This window comes from Mytilus galloprovincialis, chromosome 2 (assembly GCF_965363235.1).
Source record: "Mytilus galloprovincialis chromosome 2, xbMytGall1.hap1.1, whole genome shotgun sequence".
NCBI classification, from domain to species: Eukaryota; Metazoa; Mollusca; class Bivalvia; order Mytilida; family Mytilidae; genus Mytilus; species Mytilus galloprovincialis.
In genome coordinates, this window is record NC_134839.1 from 65,818,478 (window position 1) to 65,843,648 (window position 25,171).

At 31.6% G+C, this 25,171-nt stretch overlaps 1 protein-coding gene across 2 annotated transcripts in view; it reads right to left on the bottom strand.

Moving 5' to 3' along the window:
• Positions 1-1,028: 1,028 nt before the first annotated feature.
• Positions 1,029-25,171, bottom strand: part of LOC143064144 (transcriptional repressor NF-X1-like) — a 32,949-nt gene continuing 8,806 nt past the window's right edge. For both annotated transcript variants that reach the window (XM_076236764.1, XM_076236765.1), the window contains exons 7-22: positions 24,291-24,430; positions 23,746-23,836; positions 23,177-23,385; positions 22,457-22,671; positions 18,805-18,913; positions 14,767-14,886; positions 11,018-11,097; positions 9,225-9,329; positions 7,703-7,831; positions 7,259-7,344; positions 6,569-6,655; positions 5,788-5,922; positions 4,978-5,044; positions 4,092-4,237; positions 3,382-3,489; positions 1,029-2,744 (exon numbers count right to left, since the gene is read on the bottom strand). In XM_076236764.1, coding sequence (XP_076092879.1) covers positions 2,612-2,744; positions 3,382-3,489; positions 4,092-4,237; positions 4,978-5,044; positions 5,788-5,922; positions 6,569-6,655; positions 7,259-7,344; positions 7,703-7,831; positions 9,225-9,329; positions 11,018-11,097; positions 14,767-14,886; positions 18,805-18,913; positions 22,457-22,671; positions 23,177-23,385; positions 23,746-23,836; positions 24,291-24,430 — 1,960 coding nt within the window. In that variant the 3' untranslated portion in view covers positions 1,029-2,611. The remainder of the gene's footprint in view (positions 2,745-3,381; positions 3,490-4,091; positions 4,238-4,977; positions 5,045-5,787; positions 5,923-6,568; positions 6,656-7,258; positions 7,345-7,702; positions 7,832-9,224; positions 9,330-11,017; positions 11,098-14,766; positions 14,887-18,804; positions 18,914-22,456; positions 22,672-23,176; positions 23,386-23,745; positions 23,837-24,290; positions 24,431-25,171) is intronic.

The following is a 25,171-nucleotide window of genomic DNA, read 5'->3' on the forward strand; positions in this document are numbered from 1 at the left end:
GAAAAATTATCAAAGTCAATAGACCATGACTAAGGGGGCAGAGCCAAATTATCTTCATGGAAATGAGATATGCCAATGCTTATACAACTGCATACCAAATATGATTGACCTACCGCTTGTGGTTCACCATAAACTAGACCTAATCACAAACTAATACATTGTTGAGGCCGCCGTTGACGACGCCGGAAACAGCATACCTATGTCTCACTTTTTGACTCTGTCAAGGCGAGACAAAAATAGTGGATCCACAAAGATTTTCATATTTCTTCTATATTGCTATTAAAAACCTTTAAAATGCAATTATTAAAATAATAAATGTAGGTATAAGAGCTCTCTTAGTGCTATTTTAAGTATAATTTGCATTTCCATGTGAGAATAAATCATTTAAAAATGTTTGAATGGCCCTGATTTTTCAAATCATCTAATACATTGATAGCAACCCTTAAGTATAAATGTAATGAAAATCTCATAAGGAGCAAACTGATAATAGTGCTCACAAGATTGGACTGACATCCAGTATGCATGTACTGGTAGATTCCTCTTTTATCTGGAGAACCCCTAGATAGCTACTAGGGTACACTGTAATAAGTGTACACTCCCTATTGAGGTTAATAAGTATCTGCAACAATATTTACAAAAACAATTTCCACCCCAACACCAAGGAAGTGCTAGGAGAACGAGAAGTTTGATAAATGGTGGAGAAAGCCTAAATACTCAGAGAACCACTTGGACACTTGGCAGGAACTAACAAACCAAAGAGATATCTATAGGTTGATTTCCAGGTTAAAGTAGTAGACAACTTTGACAAACGAGGCCAACAAAGCACCTATTCTAGTTTAAACTCTGGTCAGGGTACCATAGAAGTGTTTGGGAGGGTGAAAATCACCCTTGTGAAGTACTGAATTTCCTGTGCCCCCTGTTAGACTAGAAGCCAGGACCTTCATCACTGTAGCCAGTGGTTTTAACCACTAGACTACAAACCAACACAATATGATATTTCTTTGTTTCGGTCGTATAAAAAATAAGAATGGCATTATATAATTTTATTGTTTCAAACAAACTTTTGAAATAACATAGCATTACTTAGTAATCAACATATGATCAACAAAATTTTCAACATAGCACATTGAATTATATAATTCCCTTTTGTTGAACAGAACAAAATTATACAAATCTGTATATATATACGTGCAAGCAATTGATTTCATAAAATAATTTTAGCTACATTCATATTGCATGCTTAAATCATTAGTTATAATTACATTTTCTTTTAATAATTTTAGCCATAATATCATCATCACGTTTGAATGGTCTTGAATCATAGAAGAGAATTTGCATACTATTTATATATCAAGTCTTATTGATCAAACATATCAATTTCACAAAAATCAATTAACTCATTACTGAAATAGATGATTTAAATGGTAACACCATAAGATACTGTAACATATACCAATATTATCCATATCTTATTAGAAGTATAAAGCTAATAATATTGTGCTAATTATTCCTTTAAAATACCATATACGGATCCAGGGGGGGCCCTGGGGGGCCCGGGCCCCCCCCTTTCGTGGGAAAAATTTGGTTGATTATATAGGGAATCACTGAAGCATGACTGGAGCGGGCCCCCCTTTAGGTCAGTCAGCGGGCCCCCCCTTAGGCAAAGTTCTGGATCCGCCACTGAATACATAGGGGTTAACCATACATTCTCTCAAGTTAAACAAAATTTTACAAGGCTTAGAAACAAGAATGGCAGGCTTGACAAGCACTTCTATCCTGCTTTGTCCCAAGACAAATAAATTTTATATTCCAGACAATGTATGGTTAATATTCATTTATACCGCAATTGATGAATAAATGAAAGCAAAATATGAAAACCTACATTCCTTCATGTCATCGATATAAATATATTCTTTTGAAACAAATTATGTTGAAACAGTCAGTAAAATTTGACTGAGCAAATGCATGGTCACCATATAACATTTTGTGAAAATGAAATAAATTGTTGTGAAAATGCATACTCCAAACCAAGCACTTTCAACAAGGGTATAAAAGTTGAATTATATTTTGTTTCTTACTTTCAATTTAATTTTCTTATTTCAAATAATTCAGGTAATTCACAAAACATTATCATATTAGACAGAAACTTAAAATGTACTGTTAAACAGCATTCTTTTCTAAAAATCATCAATTCATTTTTGTTTCCTTTTGTAGATATATTTTGAGGTTCATAGAGATAATACAAGTATTAAAGGAAATCTGTTGGAAAAGATAGAAAGCATATACCAAGAACAATCCATTACTATAATTTTATGCTTACTCTACTATTTTGGGCAATGACCTCTTCTAATTTGGTATGTATCTCTAATTTTCTCAAAGAAGTTTTACCAAATGTTTTCAAATTTTGAGTGAGTTTAAAAGTCTAAAAGGAATTATATTTTTCTGGTTAATGTTAGTCAGTTCTATAACTTCAATACCTTAATTTATTTTTTGATTTAATATTCTTGAATCAAACTTTTTTATATACTACAAGTAATCATTATAAAATCATTTTCATAATAAAACAAAATACGTCAACAAATATTTCTTGGTTATAGATATACATAATTCATCAATTTGATGAAAAATCAAAATAGTCTATTTCTGGTTTGTGTTTTTTGACATCTGTTTTAGCCTCCCATCTTGATGGTGGTTTGATATCTGATAAAACATCAGTACTTTGTCTAGCTGCTTTCGCACTTTGCCTGTAAAAATTGATAAGATATTAATATGACAATACACAACAATGGCTCAAGCCAGTTTAACAGTATTTAGAACAATCAAAAACAAACCAGGGAGCTTAATTTTATTATTTACAGTTATCTTAAAAGGGTATAATATATCATAATAAAAGCAATTTAATGTACTGTAGGCTTCAATTCAATTAAATAAGTAAAATTGTGATGTAATTTATGAAGCAATCAGGAGTATTCTATTTTATATAAAAATGAATGGACATTTAGGGAGGCTGTGAAAATAGTTATTTATGTATTATGACTTTGGTTTTTGTGTCTGTTATTTGATAGTCTCTTGTAATTTCTTTTCTGTCACCATACATGGACACATTATTCTTTGAGCAGACCAGTTTTTGCTCTTACTCCTAATGATGTTGTGTGCAGCAGAAGGAGCAAATACCAATTCTAAAATCTTTGATATGAACCTATGACCTCTTGCATTTGAGGTAAGTACCAAACCAGTAGACCACAGATGAGATCATATGATGACTTCTTGATATCAGTACTAATTAAATCGTCATTTCATCGGGCTTTCTCAATGACATATATTAAACACACACCTCTAAATATTCAAAATCAGCCTATTATCTTCCATGAATGTACTTACTTTAGGGCAGCCTCTGAATGTACATGAGGTATAGGTAATGGTGCCTTAGGATGTAGTTCTCTTTGTACATAAGATGTTAAAGTCACTGAAGGAAGCCAACATTTATCCCTACAAAAAAAGAAAAGAAAAATTAGTTTTCTTTGGATCACCAGACAAATTCTAAGACTACAACTTAACATTGATTATTTGAAAATTCTTGAAAAAAATGTTTGAGTTTGCACAATGGTAAGACAACTATATTGCGTGCATTGTCATGCTAAGCATACCCACCAATACCAATGTATGGTTTAAGATAACAGAAACTTGGTGTCTAACAGATTTGAAAATCACACACACCTTTCAAATCATCATTGTTTAGCTACTGACCAAATATGAAGTCATTCTGTTACATAGGATTTGAAAAATATGTGAAGAAACTTTTACAGTTCATTAAATATATTTAAAAAATTGAATGTTCTGCAAACAGGAAGTGGCTATCTGAAAGATCCAAAGAGTGCTCCCAATTTACAATTTATCAATAGAATTACAGAGAAAAGTGTCAGAAAAATATTTCTTGGACTAACAGACAGCCAAACAGACAAGGTTTTACAATACAGCCCCAATTTAGGAGTAGGGGTAAAATATGGGAAATAACATTTGCTCACATCAAGCAGTAGAATGTGATACTTGTTCCACATTAAAAACCACATCATATAATTTATATTATTTACCTATAAGCAGTAGCCACAACATTTTTCTTTGGTTCATAATCATAACTCTGTGTCTCACATCCATAGCATTCTGCAAGCTCATGTATCGCTCGTCTTTGATCACGGTTTCCAGGTGAGAAGGAGTTGGATCTATGTGCATGTTTCGACTGAAAAGGCAAGATTATATATAATCTTTAAATTTCCAACCACACAGCCTGTGCTTAGATAATGAAATAATGAAATAATGAAATAGTAATCCACTTTCCATAATCTTCTAATCATTTTTCAGTTTTAAATATTCAGAAAAAAATTATAAATTTCATTTTTTGTTTTTATATTTATTAATTCATTTATAAATGTTATAGACTAAATTCTTCATTAGAATTGTTTCAAACATCTTGACATTTGTACCTAAAGTTATAGGTTAATGCTGTAAAAATTCAATTGTATAATTATTCATAACAAAAAAAAATGTTTTTGTTTAATTTTTTATCCTTGAGGTAAAAATTTATAATTCTGCATTTTTAAAAGTATCAAACCTGGTCATTCAATTTTATTTTTGCATTTTTTTTAGGAAAGAAAATATTATCACAACTTCAAAACAAAATTGTAAAAAAAAACAATTCTTTAAACTAAAGTTCATGTCCAAATCTTGTGAAGAAGAAAATATTGCAATTTTGAAAGTGGACAAAAATGTGTGATTCAGAAAAATCAGCATACAGGTTTATGTATAAGATATCAGAATGTGACTTTAATGATTTGACTTCTGTTTCTGGGCACCATTCTGAATTTTTATCCCTCTATATTAATAAATCTTTGAACGTGATCATCACTGATTATGGCAAATGGAACAATGTTGATGGAATGCAATGGACACATTTCATCTAACTTCCATTTTAATATTTACCTGTTTAGCACTTTTTACTAATTCACTTAATGCCTTTTCAATTGAAGAAACAAAGTGAGGATTTTGCCTGGAATATAAATAGAGTTATTACTATACCGAACAAATCTGATAGAAAATTCTTAACTAGAGACAAATTCAGAACAGTGTTTGATCTTTCAATGAAACATATTTGTGGGATTACTAATAACAAAGTGTTAATAGTTAATATCTTTTTATCTCAATATCAAATTCCACAAAACAAGTACTGAATACAAATAATGATGTAAAACGTCATCTAATAATGACCTCATGGATACTAACCCGAATAATTCAGTCGTTATATTCCGCTGATCTACGAAGGCTACATTAACGCCTGAACGTCTTCCTCGATCAAGACCGTCAACCGGAAAATTCACACCGCTTTGCAATATGGGAATTTTGATTTAAATTGGCAGCTAAAGAAGGAGGAGTTCCGGATGTTAATTGACGATAAATGATGTAAACTGATGTTAATTGATGTTAATTAATTATTATCGGATTTGTGTTAATTGAACACACGTGTTTGGTAAGACAATTTCAAGAGAGTTGCGCAGACTCGTATCCTGATCGCCGCTGATTGGCTCTCTCTCACAGAGAGCAGGCGACGCGGCCAATGATCACAAGGAGTTCAAGCCCTCGTGTGGGAGAAAATCGGACACGGAAAGGGCTTGAATTATTCGAGTTACATGGATACATACTATATCTTATCATCTGATTATTATTTGTTTTCCATATAATTAAATTAAGGTCATGGATTTATTGACTTCATTTTAGAAAGATAACGGTTCTTACTTTGTATAATCCTTTAAGAAGTCTGTATATGTAGGATTACCAAGTTTGGCATTGATGTCAGGATTTCTGATTTCTAGAGCCAATGCCATTCTACGATTTCTCTCCATTACTGCACATTCAGCATCACATTCTAACCTTAAAATATATATATATATATATATACAACTCGTCTAAACATCAACCCAACAATGTTAGATCTGTAAATTTGCTTTTGCAAATTTATGGTTCTTCCCTCGCCGGGATTCGAACCATATATATAGTTATATCTATATATCAACAATCAATTACTAGGAAACGTTTATATGTAAACACATTTTTTATTAAAAGTATTAGTAATAAAAAAAAAATGTTGAGAGGATTTATTTCTTAAAATACAGTAGGCTGAATGGAGATAAGGTATATAGCCTTAATTATTTATTTTTTTTAACAAATTGTGCATGCCTTAGTGATGCAGATTATCTTATAATATTACAAAATCACTCAGATCAATTTTAAAGAATAAAAACCTACATAAAATAGCGCCATAATTATATTGTACTGTTGTTTGTCTGTTTGTCTTTTTCTTCTGTAGCCATGGCGTTGTCAGTTTATTTTTTATCTATGAGTTTGAATGTCCCTCTGGTATCTTTTGCCCCTCTTTAATATTTAAATGATTAAACAATGTCATTTAAACAATGTCATTTCTACAACATGAGGAAGACTTAAGAGAACTTGGAAGATGTTACAGCTACATCATCTTTCATTTACATTTAGCTTTCCCTCATCTTCACCTATTACTTACTGTCGTTTCAGTTTTTTCTTTCCCAGTTGTGATATATCTACTGATTGTCCTGAATGCAGGGAACCAGCTAAACTCTGCACAGTTAATCTGGAAATTATAACGAAAGCATAAAATTACACATATTTGCATTCATAATTAGAGCTTAATGTTATAAAATTATAGACATAAGTTTAGAGGTGATGCACCTGCTTCCAGATAACATTATAAAAGGGACATAACTCAAGAACATTTAAGTTGATGCCACCCAAATTCGCATGTGATCTATGTTTTGTGGTTATAAGCATTGTGTATAAGTTTCATAACATTTGGTTGGGACAGTTATATTATATTAGTTTTATTATGTACAGACAGACAAGGGTAACACTTTATACCCCCTCTACTTACAATAATACAACAAACAATAACTAAGTTAAATACTTCTGATCAACTTACTTTTGGCAAAATACATAAATGTTAAGGTAGGTAAAAATATACATATAATAAATCTAGGATTTCTAATGGGTAAAATTCAGTTCAAAGTTATCGTTTGTATATCTTTGCTACAGAATATCTAGTTCAACCATGACCCTGTCTCAGTAATTGTTAATGAACAATCACTTAATACAAATTAGCCTTCTTGTTGTCTGTCCTATTTGTTTTTTTAATAAAATAAATAAATGTCAATAAATTTGACAAAGAAATAATACAAACTTTTGATATTCAGCTGTATCATGAGCAGCTCCAGATAGACAAGGCACTTTAGCTTCTTTATTTCCACATTTACACATCAGTAAAACCTACAATCATAGAAGATATACTGTAAAGTCGTAAATTATTGCAATGTTTTTATTATTGCCAAAAATGTAATAGGATTGTAGTCGCAATAATTTGAAATTAAATTTTGGATTTTTTTTTAATAAATGAAGCAGGATTTTTTTCAGTATAACAAAAAAAGTAATCATATTTTGGTCTAAAATGACAAAATCGCATAGATTTCTGAATTTATAGAATATGTACATTGTCATTATATGTCAATGCATAATTTGAAGTGTTGCACAGCGGCTATTAAAATTTAAATGATTCAGTGATTTTTCTTAATCTTTCAGCAGTAACTATCATTTTAATTAATATTACTTAAATATAATAATGACTTACTTCAGCTTTACAAGCAGTTTGTGGACAAGGTGATCCAAAATGACAGGGAACTCCACAAATATGGTTACAGTCTTTCCTTTTTATCCTACAGGGCTGGATACAACTATCTCCTTCCTTCTGACAATCATCCTATGGACAAAAGTCAACAAATTATATAAATTTAAATGTGGGTTAACATCAATAGAAGAGTAACAAAACAACAATACATTATTCAATAGGCTTCAGATTGAAACCATGAAGCCTGCTTAAAAAAATGGATGGCAATCAAACTATATGACAATGTTGAAAATATTGATTTATTTGTTGATTGTTTATGTTTAACACAACATTCAGAACTCTTGGCCAAATCATGGCAGCAAGAATTCATTGGTTGAGAAAGCTGTAGTACCCAGAAATAAATCAAAATTACTATCAGTAGCAAAACTGATAATAAAGTCAATTAAGGGCATACAATACAGTTTTGATCCCATAATGAAATTTTGATGAAAATTTGCAAATAAGTTACTTTCTGCCTGATTAAATCAAATATGTAATAAATTCAATACCTTTATATGCTACTTTTTGAGTAAAATGAGGTCGAAATTTCAGATATTTTCTCATAATTAGGATATGTGGACGTATTTTTCCTTCCAACAGAAATGCATAACTTTTTTGTTTTAAAAGATAAACACAAGCTGTTTTTTGGTAAAATTATTTGTAATTTCTGTTTTATATAACTATCCAATAAATTTATGAATTGTTTTGTTTAGAAATGACTCAAATTTATCAAATGTTCATAAATGAAGAAAAAAAAGTCACTTTTTGCTGTTTATTTATCAAATTAAAAAAAAAAATGCATTATTGACTTTTTCATGAAAATTGGTACAAATAATCTTCATACATAATCAAACCTAATGTCATTTTGAAAAAGAGGGGTCCATGAACTTGTTTTCAAGTGAAATCAGTTTGATTGATAAAAATCAGTCGGTAAATGCATCTTTTCCTGATGTGTCACAGTTTGACATAGCAAAAATAACTTTTACGTTAGCAACTTCATTACCTCCCCTGTAACTGTACCATATGCCTTTAAGTTCAAAGCTGAACACTGAAAAGACTGACAGCAGACATATTGAAAAATTGTAAAATAATAGTAATGAAACATATTCAATTGATTGAGTACTGCTTGATTAATGTAATTATTTCAGTGACAATATCTTATTGAAGTACATGTAATATGTCCAGGGTCACAATAATAATGACATATTATGATAAGACTGAACACATCCCACAGTTATTGTCACATATCCACTAAGTCCATACATAGTAATAATCTCATAAATACACAAGTAAAGTTATAATTCCTCAAAATTAATAGACCTTTATTTGCATCTCTATGCTAATCTGAGATATGGTTAATATGGTTATCTCATGTTGAAAAGAACCAATAGGGAAATATTTTTATATATGTCTGTGTATTTTTATATAAAAAAAATTCCAGGCATGCAACCAAAGCTGCAACTACCATCATTTAAATATAACTTACAGCATGACAAGTTTTCATACATTTGTGTTGTTGGCATGGTAACACCTTGTTGCATGGTAAACCACATGATACATTAGTTTGATGACAAGGAATGTTCTTTCTCAGCTGAAAATGACAAATATATTGCAATTTAATTAAGAGAATTAAAATAAGATCCGACTATCATATTATTTCACTTGCAGCATACATGATCTGCCAATGTTAGGACGTTAAGTGATATATTACTTAAAACATCATTCTTAATTTAATTTAAAACCTGGTACATTCTGTTAGCTATTATTGGTATGTTTCTCTGTCCTACTGTAGATTCATTTTTATTCGTGGTATACCAATTTTCGTGGGTTTCGTGGGTCACAGCGAACCACGAATTTAAGAATTCAACGAAGAATAATCCCGAGAAATGTGTATGGAGTTGGATGTTTATTTCCGGTTATGTTATGCAGTTCTAGTATAGTGTTGACTAGCGATAAACATTGTAACATAACACGTGTTTTTTATTGAAAGAAGATACAAGTTTTTTGATTAAATCTATAATAAATATATCGAATATCAGTTATAATTTACTTTTTAAAATTGATTAAAACGGTTCATGGAAAATAACTGCAAGTTGTTAATTACCGTGTCATAGTTTGGTTTACCTGTGATTAAAAATCAATAGGATTAAGTACGGGGATATTGCCCGTAGGTAATATTGTTTATGACAGGAACATTTATTTTCACACCTTATACTTATATCGCTGTTTATTATATCGTGATTAGGGAAATTAGCTTTCAATCATAAAGTTTTGAATGCGTTATAGAATTCAGACAATAATTTATATAAATTGTAAAACAAACAAATAATTAGTTGTCTCTGCCCATTATTGTTATCAATGAACACTTTAACCTAGAATGACCAATTAAGCGAGGATTTTGACAATTCAAAACTTTTTCAATGAATTCCTTCTTTTTTGTTTTTTTTTTTTTTTTTAATTATTGATCGAACCAAGGATGTTATATGATCTCCTAAATCAAAAAGAAATCCACGAATTACGTATCTAATTTTTTTTTGTTGTAATCAGTGATCCACGAATTTACGTATACCACGAAACGTCTTTTTTTCTCTATCCACGAAAATTGATACCCACGAAAATAAATGAATCCACAGTATATGTTATCCCATCTATTTGTATTGAAGTCCTGTCATGTAATGTTGTCATTTTAATTTTATATTTAACATTGCCATAAAAGTGGGAGGTTTGGCATGCCACAAAACCAGGTTTAACCCACCATTTTTTTCTTAAAATGTCCTGTTCCAAGTCAGAAAAAATGGCCATTGTTATATTATACTTCATTTCAGTGTGTGTTACATTTTAATGTTGTGTTTCTGTTATGTAGTAGTTCTCCATCTTATATTTGATGTGTTTCCCTCAGTTTTAGTTGTAACCTGGATTTGGTTTTTTCTCAATCGATTTATGAATTTCAAACATTGGTATACTACTGTTGCCTTTATTTACATTATCTGTAGTATAACTGGTAAAGATTATTCATAAAGTTAATGATAATTCTGATGATTCATTATTTTTGTGGGGTACACAATTTCAATTTCTATTATTTTTATGGTTAAAAGTTAAAACTGTTGTAAGTGTTAGGACAGTGCAATTTTTTTTTATAGATTTGTATGCAGAATTTTGGAAAAAAAATAACTTAATCAAATGTCCATCAAATACAATTTTTCCTCATACCCAAAATGTGTACCCCTTGAACATATTAAAATGAATCCCCAGTAAGTACTGATTACTAATTATATTAACCTCATGATTACCCATACACCTCTTCTCAGTTAACACAGTACATGGTGGACAGTTCTCGTCACTGTGACAGTAATGATATACTGAAAGTAAATAACATGATTCAAAGGATTGAGTCTGCAAGTTGTTGCTTCTTTAAATAAACTCATATTTTTTCCTTCATACATATAACAACACACATGCGGGGAAAAATAAAACGTATTTACAAATAAATATGTAAAGCCATATGAAAGCAACAATTGACATTCAATAATAACTTGACAATACAGTGAAATTTACAAATATCAAAAGAGAGTTCACCATAACATTTCCTGATATCAGGTTTGGTTGAAATATAATTTTTGTATAATACATATTATTCTAGAAAGAAAATGTTCAAAATTCTACATGTCAAGTTTGATCAAAATCAGATTGGTTAATTAAAATATACCAATATGATGTGACTATCAATTCTCCACAGGGCCGATATAGAGTGAGATTAAAGATATTAATTTAACTAGCTCCTAATAGTGTAACTGTACTCTTTTCAGTGAATATATTTTCATATATTTTGCAGAAGATATATTCTTGTAAAATTAAATAAAGGTGAATACAATCACATGTACATTTACTTGATATGTTATCAATAGTAAACTCTAAATCCATTAAAGAACTAGAGGCTCTAAAGAGCCTGTGTCGCTCACCTTGGTCTATGTGAATATTAAACAATGGACACAGATGGATTCATGACAAAATTGTGTTTTGGTGATGGTGATGTGTTTGTAGATCTTACTTTACTAAACATTCTTGCTGCTTACAATTATCTCTATCTATAACAGTACTTTCTGTGGAAAATGTTATTGAAAATCTTCAAGTTTTAAGAAAATTGTTAAAAATTGACTATGAAGGGCAATAACTCCTTAGGGGGTCAATTAAAATTGAGAATGGAAATGGGGAATGTGTCAAAGAGACAACAACTCGACCAAATAAAAAACAACAGCAGAGGGTCACCAACAGGTCTTCAATGTAGCGAGAAATTGACTATTTTGGTCATACTGACTTATTTTTAGTTCTTACTTTGCTGTACATTATTGCTGTTTACAGTTTATCTCTATCTATAATAATATTCAAGATAATAACAAAAAAACAGCAAAATTTCCTCAAAATTACCAATTCAGGGGCAGCAACCTAACAACCGATTATCCGATTCATCTGAAAATTCCAGGGCAGATAGATCGTGACCTGATCAACAATTTTACTTCCTGTCAGATTTGCTCTTAATGCTTTGGTTTTTGAGTTATAAGCCAAAAACTGCATTTTACCCCCATGTTCTATTTTTAGCCATGGCAGCCATCTTGGTTTGTTGGCCAAGTTACCGGACACATTTTTTTAACTAGATACCCCAATGATGATTATGGCTAAGTTTGGTTAAATTTGGCCCAGTAGTTTCAGAGAAGATTTTTCTAAAAGATTACTAAGATTTACGAACTAGAGGCTCTAAAGAGCCTGTGTCGCTCACCTTGGTCTATGTGACTATTAAACAAAGGAAGCAGATGGATTCATGACAAAATTGTATTTTGGTGATGGTGATGTGTTCGTACATCTTACTTTACTGAACATCCTTGCTGCTTACAATTATCTCTATCTATAATGAACTTGGCCCAGTAGTTTCAGTGAAAAATGTTAGTAAAAATTTACAAATTTTATAAAAATTGTTGAAAATTGACTATAAAGGACAATAACTCCTTAGGGGGTCAATTGACCATTTCGGTCATGTTGACTTATTTGTAAATCTTACTTTGCTGAACATTATTGCTGTTTACAGTTTATCTCTATCTATAATAATATTCAAGACAATAACCAAAAACAGCAAAATTTCCTTAAAATTACCAATTCAGGGGCAGGAACCCAACAACGGGTTGTCCGATTCATCTGAAAATTTCGGGGCAGATAGATCTTGACCTGATAAACAATTTAACCCCATTCAGATTTGCACTAAACGCTTTGGTTTTTGAGTTATAAGCCAAAAACTGCATTTTAACCCTATGTTCTATTTTTAGCCATGGCGCCCATCTTGGTTGGATGGCCGGGTCATCGGACACATTTTTAAAACTAGATACCCCAAAGATGATTGTGGATAAGTTTGGATTAATTTGGCCCAGTAGTTTCAGAGGAGAAGATTTTTGTAAAAGATTACTAAGATTTACGAAAAATGGTTAAAAATTGACTATAAAGGGCAATAACTCCTATATGGGTCAACTGACCATTTCGGTCATGTTGACTTATTTGTAAATCTTACTTTGCTGAACATTATTGCTGTTTACAGTTTATTTCTATCTATAATAATTTTCAAGATAATAACCAAAAACAGTAAAATTTCCTTAAAATTACCAATTCAGGGGCAGCAACCCAACAACGGGTTGTCCGATTCATCTCAAAATTCGAGGGCAGAAAGATCTTGACCTGATAAACAATTTTACACCTGTCAAATTTGCTCTAAATGCTTTGGTTTTTGAGTTATAAGCCAAAAACTGCATTTTACCCCTATGTTCTATTTTTAGCCATGGCGGCCATCTTGGTTGGTTGGCCGGGTCACACCACACATTTTTTAAACTAGATACCCCAAAGATGATTGTGGCCAAGTTTGGATTAATTTGGCCCAGTAGTTTCAGAGGAGAAGATTTTTGTAAAAGATTTCTAAGATTTACGAAAAATGGTTAAAAATTGACTATAAAGGTCAATTACTCCTAAAGGGGTCAACTGACCATTTTGGTCCTGTTGACTTATTTGTAAATCTAACTTTGCTGAACATTATTGCTGTTTACAGTTTATCTCTATCTATAATAATATTCAAGATAATAACCAAAAACAGCAAAAAATCCCTAAAATTACCAATTCAGGGGCAGCAACCCAACAACGGGTTGTCGGATTCATCTGAAAATTTGTAGGCAGAAAGATTTTGACCTGATTAACAATTTTACCCCGTCAGATTTGCTCTAAATGCTTTGGTTTTTGAGTTATAAGCCAAAAACTGCATTTTAACCCTATGTTCTATTTTTAGCCATGGCGGCCATCTTAGTTGGTTGGCCGGGTCACGCCACACATTTTTTAAACTAGATACCCCAATGATGATTGTGGCCAAGTTTGGTTTAATTTGGCCCAGTAGTTTCAAAGGAGAAGATTTTTGTAAAAGTTAACGACGACGGACGACGACGGACGACTTCCGGCCAGGTGAGCTAATAATCTGTGAATAAAAAAAAAAAGAACCAATAAAAGATCAAAGATAATATATGTTGTGATGTTATGCTATTGTTTCATAAAAAGGGAGAAGGTTTGGATCCATTAAAATGTTTAATCCCGCTGCAAATGTTTGCACCTGTCCTAAGTCAGGAATCTGATTTACAGTAGTTGTCGTTTGTTTATGTAATTTATACATGTTTCTCATTTCTCGTTTTTTTTTTATTTTATATAGATTAGACTGTTGGTTTTCCCATTTGAATAGTTTTACATTAGTAATTTTGGGGCCCTTTATAGCTTGTTGTTCGGTGTGAGCCAAGGCTCCGTTTTGAAGGCCGTACATTGACCTATATTGGTTTACTATTTTTAAATTGTTATTTGGATGGAGAGTTGTCTCATTGGCACTCACACCACATCTTACTATATCTATATAGCCAAGCCAATGATACACCTTTAATTTGTAGCATTCAGCCTAATAGTACTATACCTATATCAGTCTTCTGTTTTGATGTTTGTTAAGTAAAAATACATTATACCTGTATGATCACAATCATGTTGACGTGAACACAGATTTCTACATTCTGGTGGTTTGGTTCCACAAGGTATAGGAGGTAGCATCACTTCAGAACCACAATGACAGGTCAACTCATCATAGCCTTTAAATAAAACAAAAAATCTAAATCTATTAAAATTATGATACATGGCATTTCCATTAACTAACTTTGTTTTAAATATCAGAACATTTATTGTAACATTGCTTACTCTTGAACAAAACTTTTCAAGAGAAATATTTTGGTTCATAAATTTGGTTGAGTCTATGGATATATTAATTGTAGCATTAAGGCAAATTCATTTCATTCAAATAGATTTCTTAACCAGTCATACTTATTTCCTTTTAACACTATCCAAGTTTGCAAAGAATTCTGCTCAAAACCAGTGCTAGGGACCATCTTAAACTTGCAGTGAGGTGAGAATTTTTGCTCTGTGTGGATAACCTCACTGTGACTTAGCAATAAAGAATAGCAATAAAAGAACTTTTCCTTTGTTTTTTTTGTTTTTTGCTGCACATGTAATTATTTTGTGTCATGGATGGAGACCCAATATCCTCTCTATTCTATTACATTGTTCTTTCACTATATCATCTGAATGTTTCAATAAAGAAATGGATGTTTCGAAGCAGTTTCTGTAAACTAAAAGTGAAAACTATGTTAATTAACTTTTTTATCCTACATTGCAATTTTGATGTCCTCCCTTAGTATGCCTGATGTACTAGCATTCAATAAAAAATATTTGCTAAGCATATTTTCATAACTTTTGAAAGCTATGGTTTTCTCCCTTAGCAATGATTTTATTGAATGTGTGTCCAGCAACTCATATACATTACATTTTTTTAGAAAACATCTAAAATACAATATTCTTATTCCTGTTTTTTTTACCATCTAGCATCTATAGAGTACATTGATTTCATTTGAAAATCCAGAGATACTGAATGACCATTTCAAGCATTTTGAATGTTTTTAATTTAAAAACAAGCACAAGGACATATCACTTAACATGTCTTTCCAGAATGTTGATGTATTATATTTTTCTTTTATAAAGTCTTCATTTATGAACATCAGGGATCTCCATGGCCTGTTTAACGATGGCGCCCCGCCATCGTCAAATGATCCGCACCATCGTTAAATTGTCTTCCGCCATCATTCAAAACTGTTATCGTTTTTATAAGCCGACGCCATTTTTTTTTTAGCAATTATAATTAAATGCATGTAATTACATAACCCTTGGGCTTTTTTTATATTATGAACCAATACAGTTCTAACGCCTGAGGGATATCCGGATTAAGATTGGTAATCACTTGTACCTGAGCTTGTACCTGTAGGTAGATCAACAAACCAGACAGGAGAATACTAGGCTTAAATTAAAATATTGTTTGTTTGCAGTTTACCGACCGACCCTTGAAAATCCTCCCGACTGTGAAAATTTTATTGCTTTAAATTTGAAGAAATTTTTTTTAATACTTCTATTGACGCAATCCGGAACTTTGTGTCCTTTCCGGAAATGATTTAAAGTCTGGGTCAATTACGCATTTCAAGTACAGTTTTTCTTAGCTTCCCGTCAAGCGTTCATGTGACCATTTAATGATAAAAGCACATGGAAATTGTTTACAGGTATCCATGAAGTCACGGAGGAGTACTTTACGCTGTCGTCTCGTGTCAATTTTAAGACAGATAACAAACAAAAAAGTTTATTAGTAAACTGTTTATACAGATTCAGGCACATGTAATGATGTGTGATGATATCATTGACAATGATGCAGCGGATATTCATAACTGACACGATAACCATTCTGTCTCAAACAAATCGGGTACAGAATCTGTGGAGCCTGACTTTATGGAACCAATTTCAGTGGTTAAATAACTCGACAGCAGCTTGAAGTATGGCATATTTTTTACAAATCGTTGTGAAGACGACAAAGATGAAACCACTCCTCCGTGACTTAAATCTTCATGGATATCTGTAAACAGGCCTGTACGTAGGAAGGGCTCATTTGAAATGTTAATAGATATAGATCAGGCCAAATCAATAAGAAGCAACCCTAACTACACAAAGATGTAGAGAAAATGAATGGTTAGCTTGAAAAATAAATATACTCTCTCTATATTAAATCTATCTTCGATTGCAATGAGTATGCTCCTTTAGGATAAGGGGGCTGCCCCACTCATTGCAATTATTCTCTTTCTTACAATATTAAATATACCCAAACTGTGTGGCCTGTGTGAATTCAATTAAAACATGTCCTTAGGAGCTATGTCGCCAATTTTTTTTATGCATTAAAAACATTTCAGTACAGACCATTTACTTTTAATGGGGTGCTATGGATTTCACCCCAAACTTTAGATTTCTTTGGTTTTCATTAAAGCCTGGCAAAAATATTACCTTATCACATATAATCAAATATTATTAGAAATATGAAAACAGTCGAATGTCTTAATACTTTTTTTTCAAGTTGCCTTTTTTTCAATGAGGAAGATTCAATGGTTATTTTTTTTTATTAAAAATACACTCTTTAATACATTGTCTTATAAATCTTTAATATCTACAGTTTTCTGATGAAAATACTTTACTCATGAAAACATTCTAGTCAAGAAGCATACATGTCTGAATATATTTCTTTAAAACAGTTCTAGTCATAATGACATTCCTTGTTTATAAGTGTTCCAGTATTTAATAATTATACCACATTTTATGTCATAAATTGGATAATGACACTATGTTAAAGTTTCAGTTTTGGTTAAAAAGTTTTTTATCTGAAAATGCCTGTTCATTTGATGTTGGTTTTCAGCATGTCCAGTGTTTGTTGTTTTAAAATGTTTTTTTTTCACAAGAAACTTGGTTTAGTGTAACTGCTTGTTTAAACTGTATTTTGGCTGATAAAATAAAATATTTTTCCTACCTACCGACCCTTCAGTCTGAAGGTACAGTCGGAAAACTGCAAACAAACATATTTTTAAGGTTGGCCCTATCTGAAGATAGACGATTCATTTGTCAAATTATTCAACTAAGTTTCCACAAATGCTTATGATAATTTAGATTAAATAAGGAAAATAAATTAATAATCAATTTACAAAGAACTCAGTTTAATAAGTCAGGCACATGCTTTTATTTTGACTTACGCAATCAGCATCCCCCTTTTTTTAAGAAGTACAAAAGAAGATGTAAAACAGTAATTATTATTTCATCGCAAATAACTCGATTACTGCTGTAACGATAATATAGAATAACTTAAAACTTTAAAAAGTAAAAACTTTAATATTTCCTGTAAAGAAATATCGTAATTCCAAATTCATTTCATAGTTTACAATCAAATTGATGCATCTGTGTTTCCAGTTTCTATTCAGACTCAAAAGATGCATAGCATCAATTTGCTAGATAAAGAAATTAAAAACCTTTTCATCTGTTAATGCTTTACAAATCTCTTTAACCTTTTACATAACCCGAACGAATCGTTTTGTAGTTGCTGCAAATCAGCCATACCGGTAATGGGTTTATGACTTCTGAATTTGTCAGTGTCTGTGAAAAATAAGCTCCACATGATTTTTAAACCCCGTAACAATTACGAAAAATAGCAAGAAAACTACATGGGGACCTATATGACAGCTTTTGGTCATTCTCGACTAAGGGGGACCATGAAGGCTTGGCATTTGAATGGTTTCAAACGGCAGTTAATGAAAATATTGATACTTCTATAATGAAAATTCAAATAAATATAATTTCAATAAGCAATGAATTAGCATGTTCACCATTCCTTTTATGGAAGGATGAAATACTTTCGATCGCGCTACACTGTACGGCGTAGTCATGGTTTGTGATGGTGAAAGTTCCTCCATCTTTCAATTTTCATCCATGGAGATCCCTGAACATGTCATTATTTTGAATCCAAGTACAAAACAACAAACAAAATAATCTGTCAATTTCAAGTGATTCCTATATTCCTGAACTTTTTAAGCAGTCAGCAAAATACTAGAGCATTTAAACATTAGTTGCTCTCTGAGCAATGGCTTATTTCATCTTACTTGTCATTAGACATGGAGGACAGTTCCCACGATGACAAGGCTCATCACATTTATGAAGCTCACAGCTCAATTTCCTGCCACATTGTAGAATACAAAAATGTTCTTCGTTCTGTAAAAAAGATTAGAATAAATTAATTAGGCCAGGGCTTTTTAATTTGTTGGTTTACAGATTTTACCTATGAAAAAATCGGGTCGGTTGGTCGGGAAAAAAAAGAAAAAAAAAACTTTTCAGGAAGAAAAATGTGCTAAAATCAAAATGTTTGGTATGCTATTTTGTCATCATTTCTTAAATTTTGGTCAATGAAATAGTATTGCTCAACTGTCATAAACATCTCATGACATCGTCTAATAATTTCCCATGGAAAAAGGGGGGTTGTGTCAACGTATAAAAATGAAATTAAATCGTCATTTCAAAAAAGAGGGAAAAAAAAAAGATCCGCATAGCTCTTAATCAATTTCAGGAAACTTTGTGGATAATGATCCTCAAGCACAAAAACTGATAAAGAAAATATTGCAAAAAAGTCGTACGAAAATAAGTTTAAACACCCAGTCAACTAGATGCTTCACAGGGCACAACCTTATACGACCGCAGAGGTCGAACCCTGAACAGTTAGGGTATGTGTGGACACATCATTTAAACTTGATACAGCTCTGAATTTGGATTGTGATTAAAAAGTTGACACAACATAGGTTTCTGACACAGAATGAATGTGGTCTAAGAACTTAAACTTTAAAACTTAAAAATTTTAACTTGGACATTTACCTATTATGGTCCAATATCCAAAATCTAAATACATGGTTAGATTCAGCATATCATAGAACCCCAAGAATTCATTTTTTGATGAAATCAAATAATGTTCAATTTTAGACCCTTTTGACCTCAATGTGGACCAATTTGATAACCGGGCCCAAATATTAAAAATCGAAATACATGGTTAGATTCAGCATATTGAAGAACCCCATATATTCAATTTTTGATGAAATCAAACAAAGTTTTAATTTTGGACCCTTTGGCCCCTAATTCATTGGGACCAAAACTCCCAAAATCAATCCAAACCTTCTTTTTGTGGTCATGAACCTTGTGTTAAAATTTCATAGATTTCTATTAATTTATACTAAAGTTCTTGAGCAAAAACCAAAAAAAATGCTTATTTGGGACCTGTTTTGGCCCCTTATTCCTAAACTGTTGGGACTAAAACTCCCAAAATCAATCCCAACCTTCCTTTTGTGGTCATAGACCTTATGTTAAAATTTCATAGATTTCTGTTAACTTATAAATACTAAAGTAATTGTGCGAAAACCAAGAAAAATGCTCATTTGGGCCCTTTTTGGCCCCTAATTCCTAAACTGTTGGGACCAAAACACCCACAATCAATCCCAACCTACCTTTTATGGTCATAAACCTTGTGTTTAAATTTCATAGATTTCTTTTTACTTTTACTAAAGTTAGAGAGCGAAAACCAATTTATGTCTTCGAACGACGACGACGCCAACGTGATACCAATATACGACCAAAAGATTTTCAATTTTTGCAGTCGTACAAAAACGTAATAGACTTGTCCACTGGAAAAACAAGGATATCGGATTCATCAGTTGTCATGCATTCCCGTTTTTTATATCCAAATGGACGATGTTTTTTAAATTTTCTATGAAACAAGAAAATTCTGAATGATTTGTTTTTATTTAGTACTTTAACTTGTTGTCTTCCATGCATGTTTGGACAAGTCCATTTTCCATTTTTCTATGAGATGATGCATTTTACGGAATGATGACAAATACGGAAAACAACTTTTTGTGTAACGGGTTTTAATCACGCCTTCCTACGTAGGTAGGAGTCCCAGCAAAAAAAAATGAAATAGCCTTACCAGACGTAGGAAGGCGCCCCAGAAAAAATTAAAATAGCCTTGCCAGACGTCATAATTATTTGGACTAGCTCATTTCCTGTTGACTTCATAATTATTTCAAACATTTTAATAGACGTCACTAAACTTTTAGCTTTATATAATTTTTGCTTTTTCAAAGTCATTTTCATTTATTTTCAACACAGACCAGAAATATGAAACTTGGAGTTTGAAGGCCCTGCGGAGGCCTTTAATATTTCAGAAGCGAATATAGGGGTAGGCGACCCGGGTCACAGTTCACCCCTCATAAAGGTTACAATTCTGGTCAAAGCAGACTTTTATAGTTTGGTGCCCCCAGTTATCCCCCTTTTTAAAATTTATCCAAAGATCCGCATATAAATATCATGGTTCACTTTTTTGTTCTATGAATATCAGTCCATGAGTCATATTGACCACATCTTTTAAAATTATATATGATGGTCCCACAAAAATGTCGAAATTGCGTAAATTTCATTTTTTCTTTCTTTCTAGCTTCTCTCATGTGATAGCGGTACCTTTTTGGTCACTATTTATGTGTTGCGTTTAAATATGAATTGTAACACTTTATATTGACTGAACAGGTAAAACAAATACTTCTCAGGAAACAGAAAAAGAAAACTACTTGGAACAGCACAAGGCTATGTATTGGTATTGGTATTGTATGAATAAAAACTCAGCATGGACGATATGTTAGTTGTACTTCATATAACGCATTTGTTTTAAAAGTCTATCGGGTTGTTCATGCATTTTCTGTTCACATTTTCACAACAATTGTTCAAAAAGGCTAAATGGACTTTGTGAAAGTTTCAAACAATGTCAAGTGTTTCATTCGCAAAAAATCTCTTGCATTTCTGCCAAAAAAATTACGCACAATTTTGTGAATGAAAGGGGAAAGTAGATCCTTACGCGTTTCATTAGCGCATGTCATTTGCGTACTAACCCAAAAATTTTTATATCATGACCAGTCCACTGATACTGACATTATCAGTGAGTACACATCAAATGAAAATTGTACAAATTACCGATAAAACATAATAAAGGGACATTACTCAAGAACGATATCTGAGTTTTGTAGTAATAAGTATTGCGTATTAGTCTCATAATGTTTGGTTGTGACAAACTTAAGTTACAGAAGAGAAACTAAAAATTTTGCAATTTTTTTCACTTATAAAGAGACATAGTTCGATAATGATTAAAGTGACACTACCAATATTCAACTTATCTGTATTTTGTGGTAAAAAGCACTGTGTATAAGTTTTATAACATTTGGTTAAGGCACACTTAAGTTAGAGAGCAGTAACTAAAAAATTTGTAATTTTTCCATTTATAAAGGGGCATTACTCTAGAATGGTCAAAGTGACGCCACCAAATTCAAAGTTGATCTGTGTTTTGTGGTAATAAGCATTGTGTATAAGTTCCATAACATTTGGTTGAGGCAAACTTAAGTTACAGAACGGAAACCAATTTTGAAACTTAATGCCCCCTCTGCTACAGGGAGGGCATAAACAAGAACATTTCCATTGGTAATTTTAGCACAATTATTTATTTTTAAGATTTGCAGTCCAGTGATAATATTATGTTATAACAAAATCATAAACAAAACTAGAAACAATGGGATGTTGAACATTCATTATCTCCCCTGAAACTGTAACTACTACTAATAAAAGAAATATTAACCATAATCCACCAGTAAATCGTAAATAAGAATTAAATTGTAAGAATAATAACTTTCTGGACATCTTAACACATTTTACAAAGTAATGATATCTTACTACACAACATAACTGTCCACATTTATGTCTGCCACATGATCTTTTCTTATTACAGCGCCTTTCACAAGTAAATGGGTTATCCTCTGTAAATTGGTGTACCTCCTTACATGGGAAGTCTTTATCTTTAGAATCACAGCGACATCTGATAGTGGTTACATCATCACATGGACCACAGGGCCCTTCATGGCATTTTTCTTGACATTTGTGTATATTCTCTACAACAACAACATAAAAACATAATGTAAACAAAGAATCATTCAGGCTGTGGAGGGTTTTTTTTAATGCAGGAAAACTCATCTCACATTTTCAATCATATCAGCAATGCTATCAATGGTTGTGTTACTTTAAAATATTAAATCTCAAACAATATTTTGGGTTAATCTTGCCTTGTTTTTTGTTTGCAGTTTGCCATAGAAGATATAAAACCATATTTTGATATAATCTTGGCCAGTGTTCATACTCCATAAAAAGTAGTCTTGCACAAAGTATTTAAATGGATAATGAAATGTTTGCATAGTGTATACAATTTTAGGGTTAAAATGCCACACAACAAAAAGATTAGACATTTTTAAAATTGACAGATCTTCTTTCATAGAGACGTTCAATACAATTCTCTTTTAAAAGATTCAAGAATTGTGCACTATTTGGTATTTGTTATTAAATAAATTCTAAAAACGCATTAACAATAAGGAAACATAGTACCATTAATGTTAACATTACCTGGTGATCCACAACCCAAGGGTTTATTACAGATCTGACCACAAGTTGGTATAGGATCAGTACATGATGTCCTGATTTCTGTAGACAGGTCAGTGAGGGGTGTAGCACCACAAGGACAACTGGTGACCACCTCAGGTAACGTTTCACAGGTTTTACAGTCCCCAGCATGACATACCATATCACATTCGTGGTGACCACATTCTAATAACCTGTAATGATACAACCTCTTTAGTTTTAAATAGATCATCAAGCTTGTGAAATTTTTTATATACATGTTACAAGTTCTCTATTAATTTATTTTGATATGGTAGATACGTAGAAAAAGTAAAAGCATACAAAAAAAGACTTGTGGATTAAATCATGATTTCAATTGACTTTACTACCAATTTCACCTCCTCCATAATGTTTATACACAATTTAATATACCATATGGGAGCTAAATGTTTTTCCATTCTACATCACACACTATACCATATCAAAAGATATCACATCATGTTTTTCTGCTTCTTTACTATAAAGAAAAAAAGAAAAATATTGATAATTTTTTGGTTAATACAATAGTCACTCACTTTTTGCAAGGATTCCCACAACTATAAGATTTACTGAATGATTCAACACAGCCACATGTAACTTCCATCTTCTCATGTGATCCATAACATTCTGAAGGACAGAAGATGAAACATAATTAATTTTTACTTCTGGTACTATTGAAGTTTTGTACTAAACTACACCAAACAATAATGATTTTTTATTGCAGGGGCATTTTCTATCATACTTTTCACATCTTAATGTTTGAAATAAGAATGAAAATCTACAAAAGATCTGAAAAGACACAACCTTTAATTTATAATTAGCTGTAGCACTATTCTAAAGTTTAAAGAAATAGTGGGTTTATATATAAAAAAACAAGTTTGGCATTAAACCTTAAAGTTTAGTGTTACTCTATGTAGTGTATATATTTACTTGATTTGTTATTACATATACCTGTCCTTGCTCAAGATGAAAAAAAAATCAATTAAGTTTCTAATCTTTACACATGTGCACAAAATTATTTTCATTGAAACAATAGATATCAAACATATCACTGAGTTGACAGAAACATAACAATAATAACCTTTAACAATAATTTCTTCACATGGTTCACAAGACCCCCCATGACAGGAAGCTTTACAGAAATGTTTTCCACAGTTTAACACTCTACCACAAATAGTATCACATTTCATCGCATCAGTTATACAGCATTTCACAGATTTACTGAAAAAAAAAAAAAATTTTTATTATCATAGCACAGTTAGTAAAAACAATGATAACTGAAACATAAATTAAGTCATTTTATCAGTTAAATATGGAAAAATTCAAAAAAAAATCATATTTGCATTATTTTGCTCTTCCGGTCAAGAAAAAGTCTTGGTCAAAATTTCATCAGATCAAGAAGGTTTGACAAAGTTATTGATGTCTAAACCAGGTGCTCCGCAGGGCGCAGCTTTATACGACCGCAGAGGTCGAACCCTGAACAGTTGGGGCAAGTATGGACAAAACATTCTAGCGTGATACAGCTCTGAATTTGGATTGTGATCAAATTTTTGACATTACATGGTTTTTTTTTACACAAAACAAATGTCAAGATTTTACAAATTTTACAATTAAAGATATCTTCTTCAAACTTTTTAAATCTAAAATTAAATAGTTGACACAGCATAGGTTTCTGACACAGAATGAATGTGGTCTAATGAACTTAAAAAGTTTGTTTTTGCCTTTTAGCAATTCACTATGCTGTTGAATATTAATCCTCTCAAAAAAATGTTTGAAGAAATTTTCTTTTTATTTATGAAATCTGAAATGAGAAAAATTTAACCCCCCCCCCCTTTTTTCACATCCCCGTTTCCCTTTTTCCAAAACTGATATCAATTCAAATTTCTAATGGAGTTTGCAACAATAACTACTCTTTTAAATACATCATAAAATATTAAAATGTAAAATAAAGTGCTTGTTATC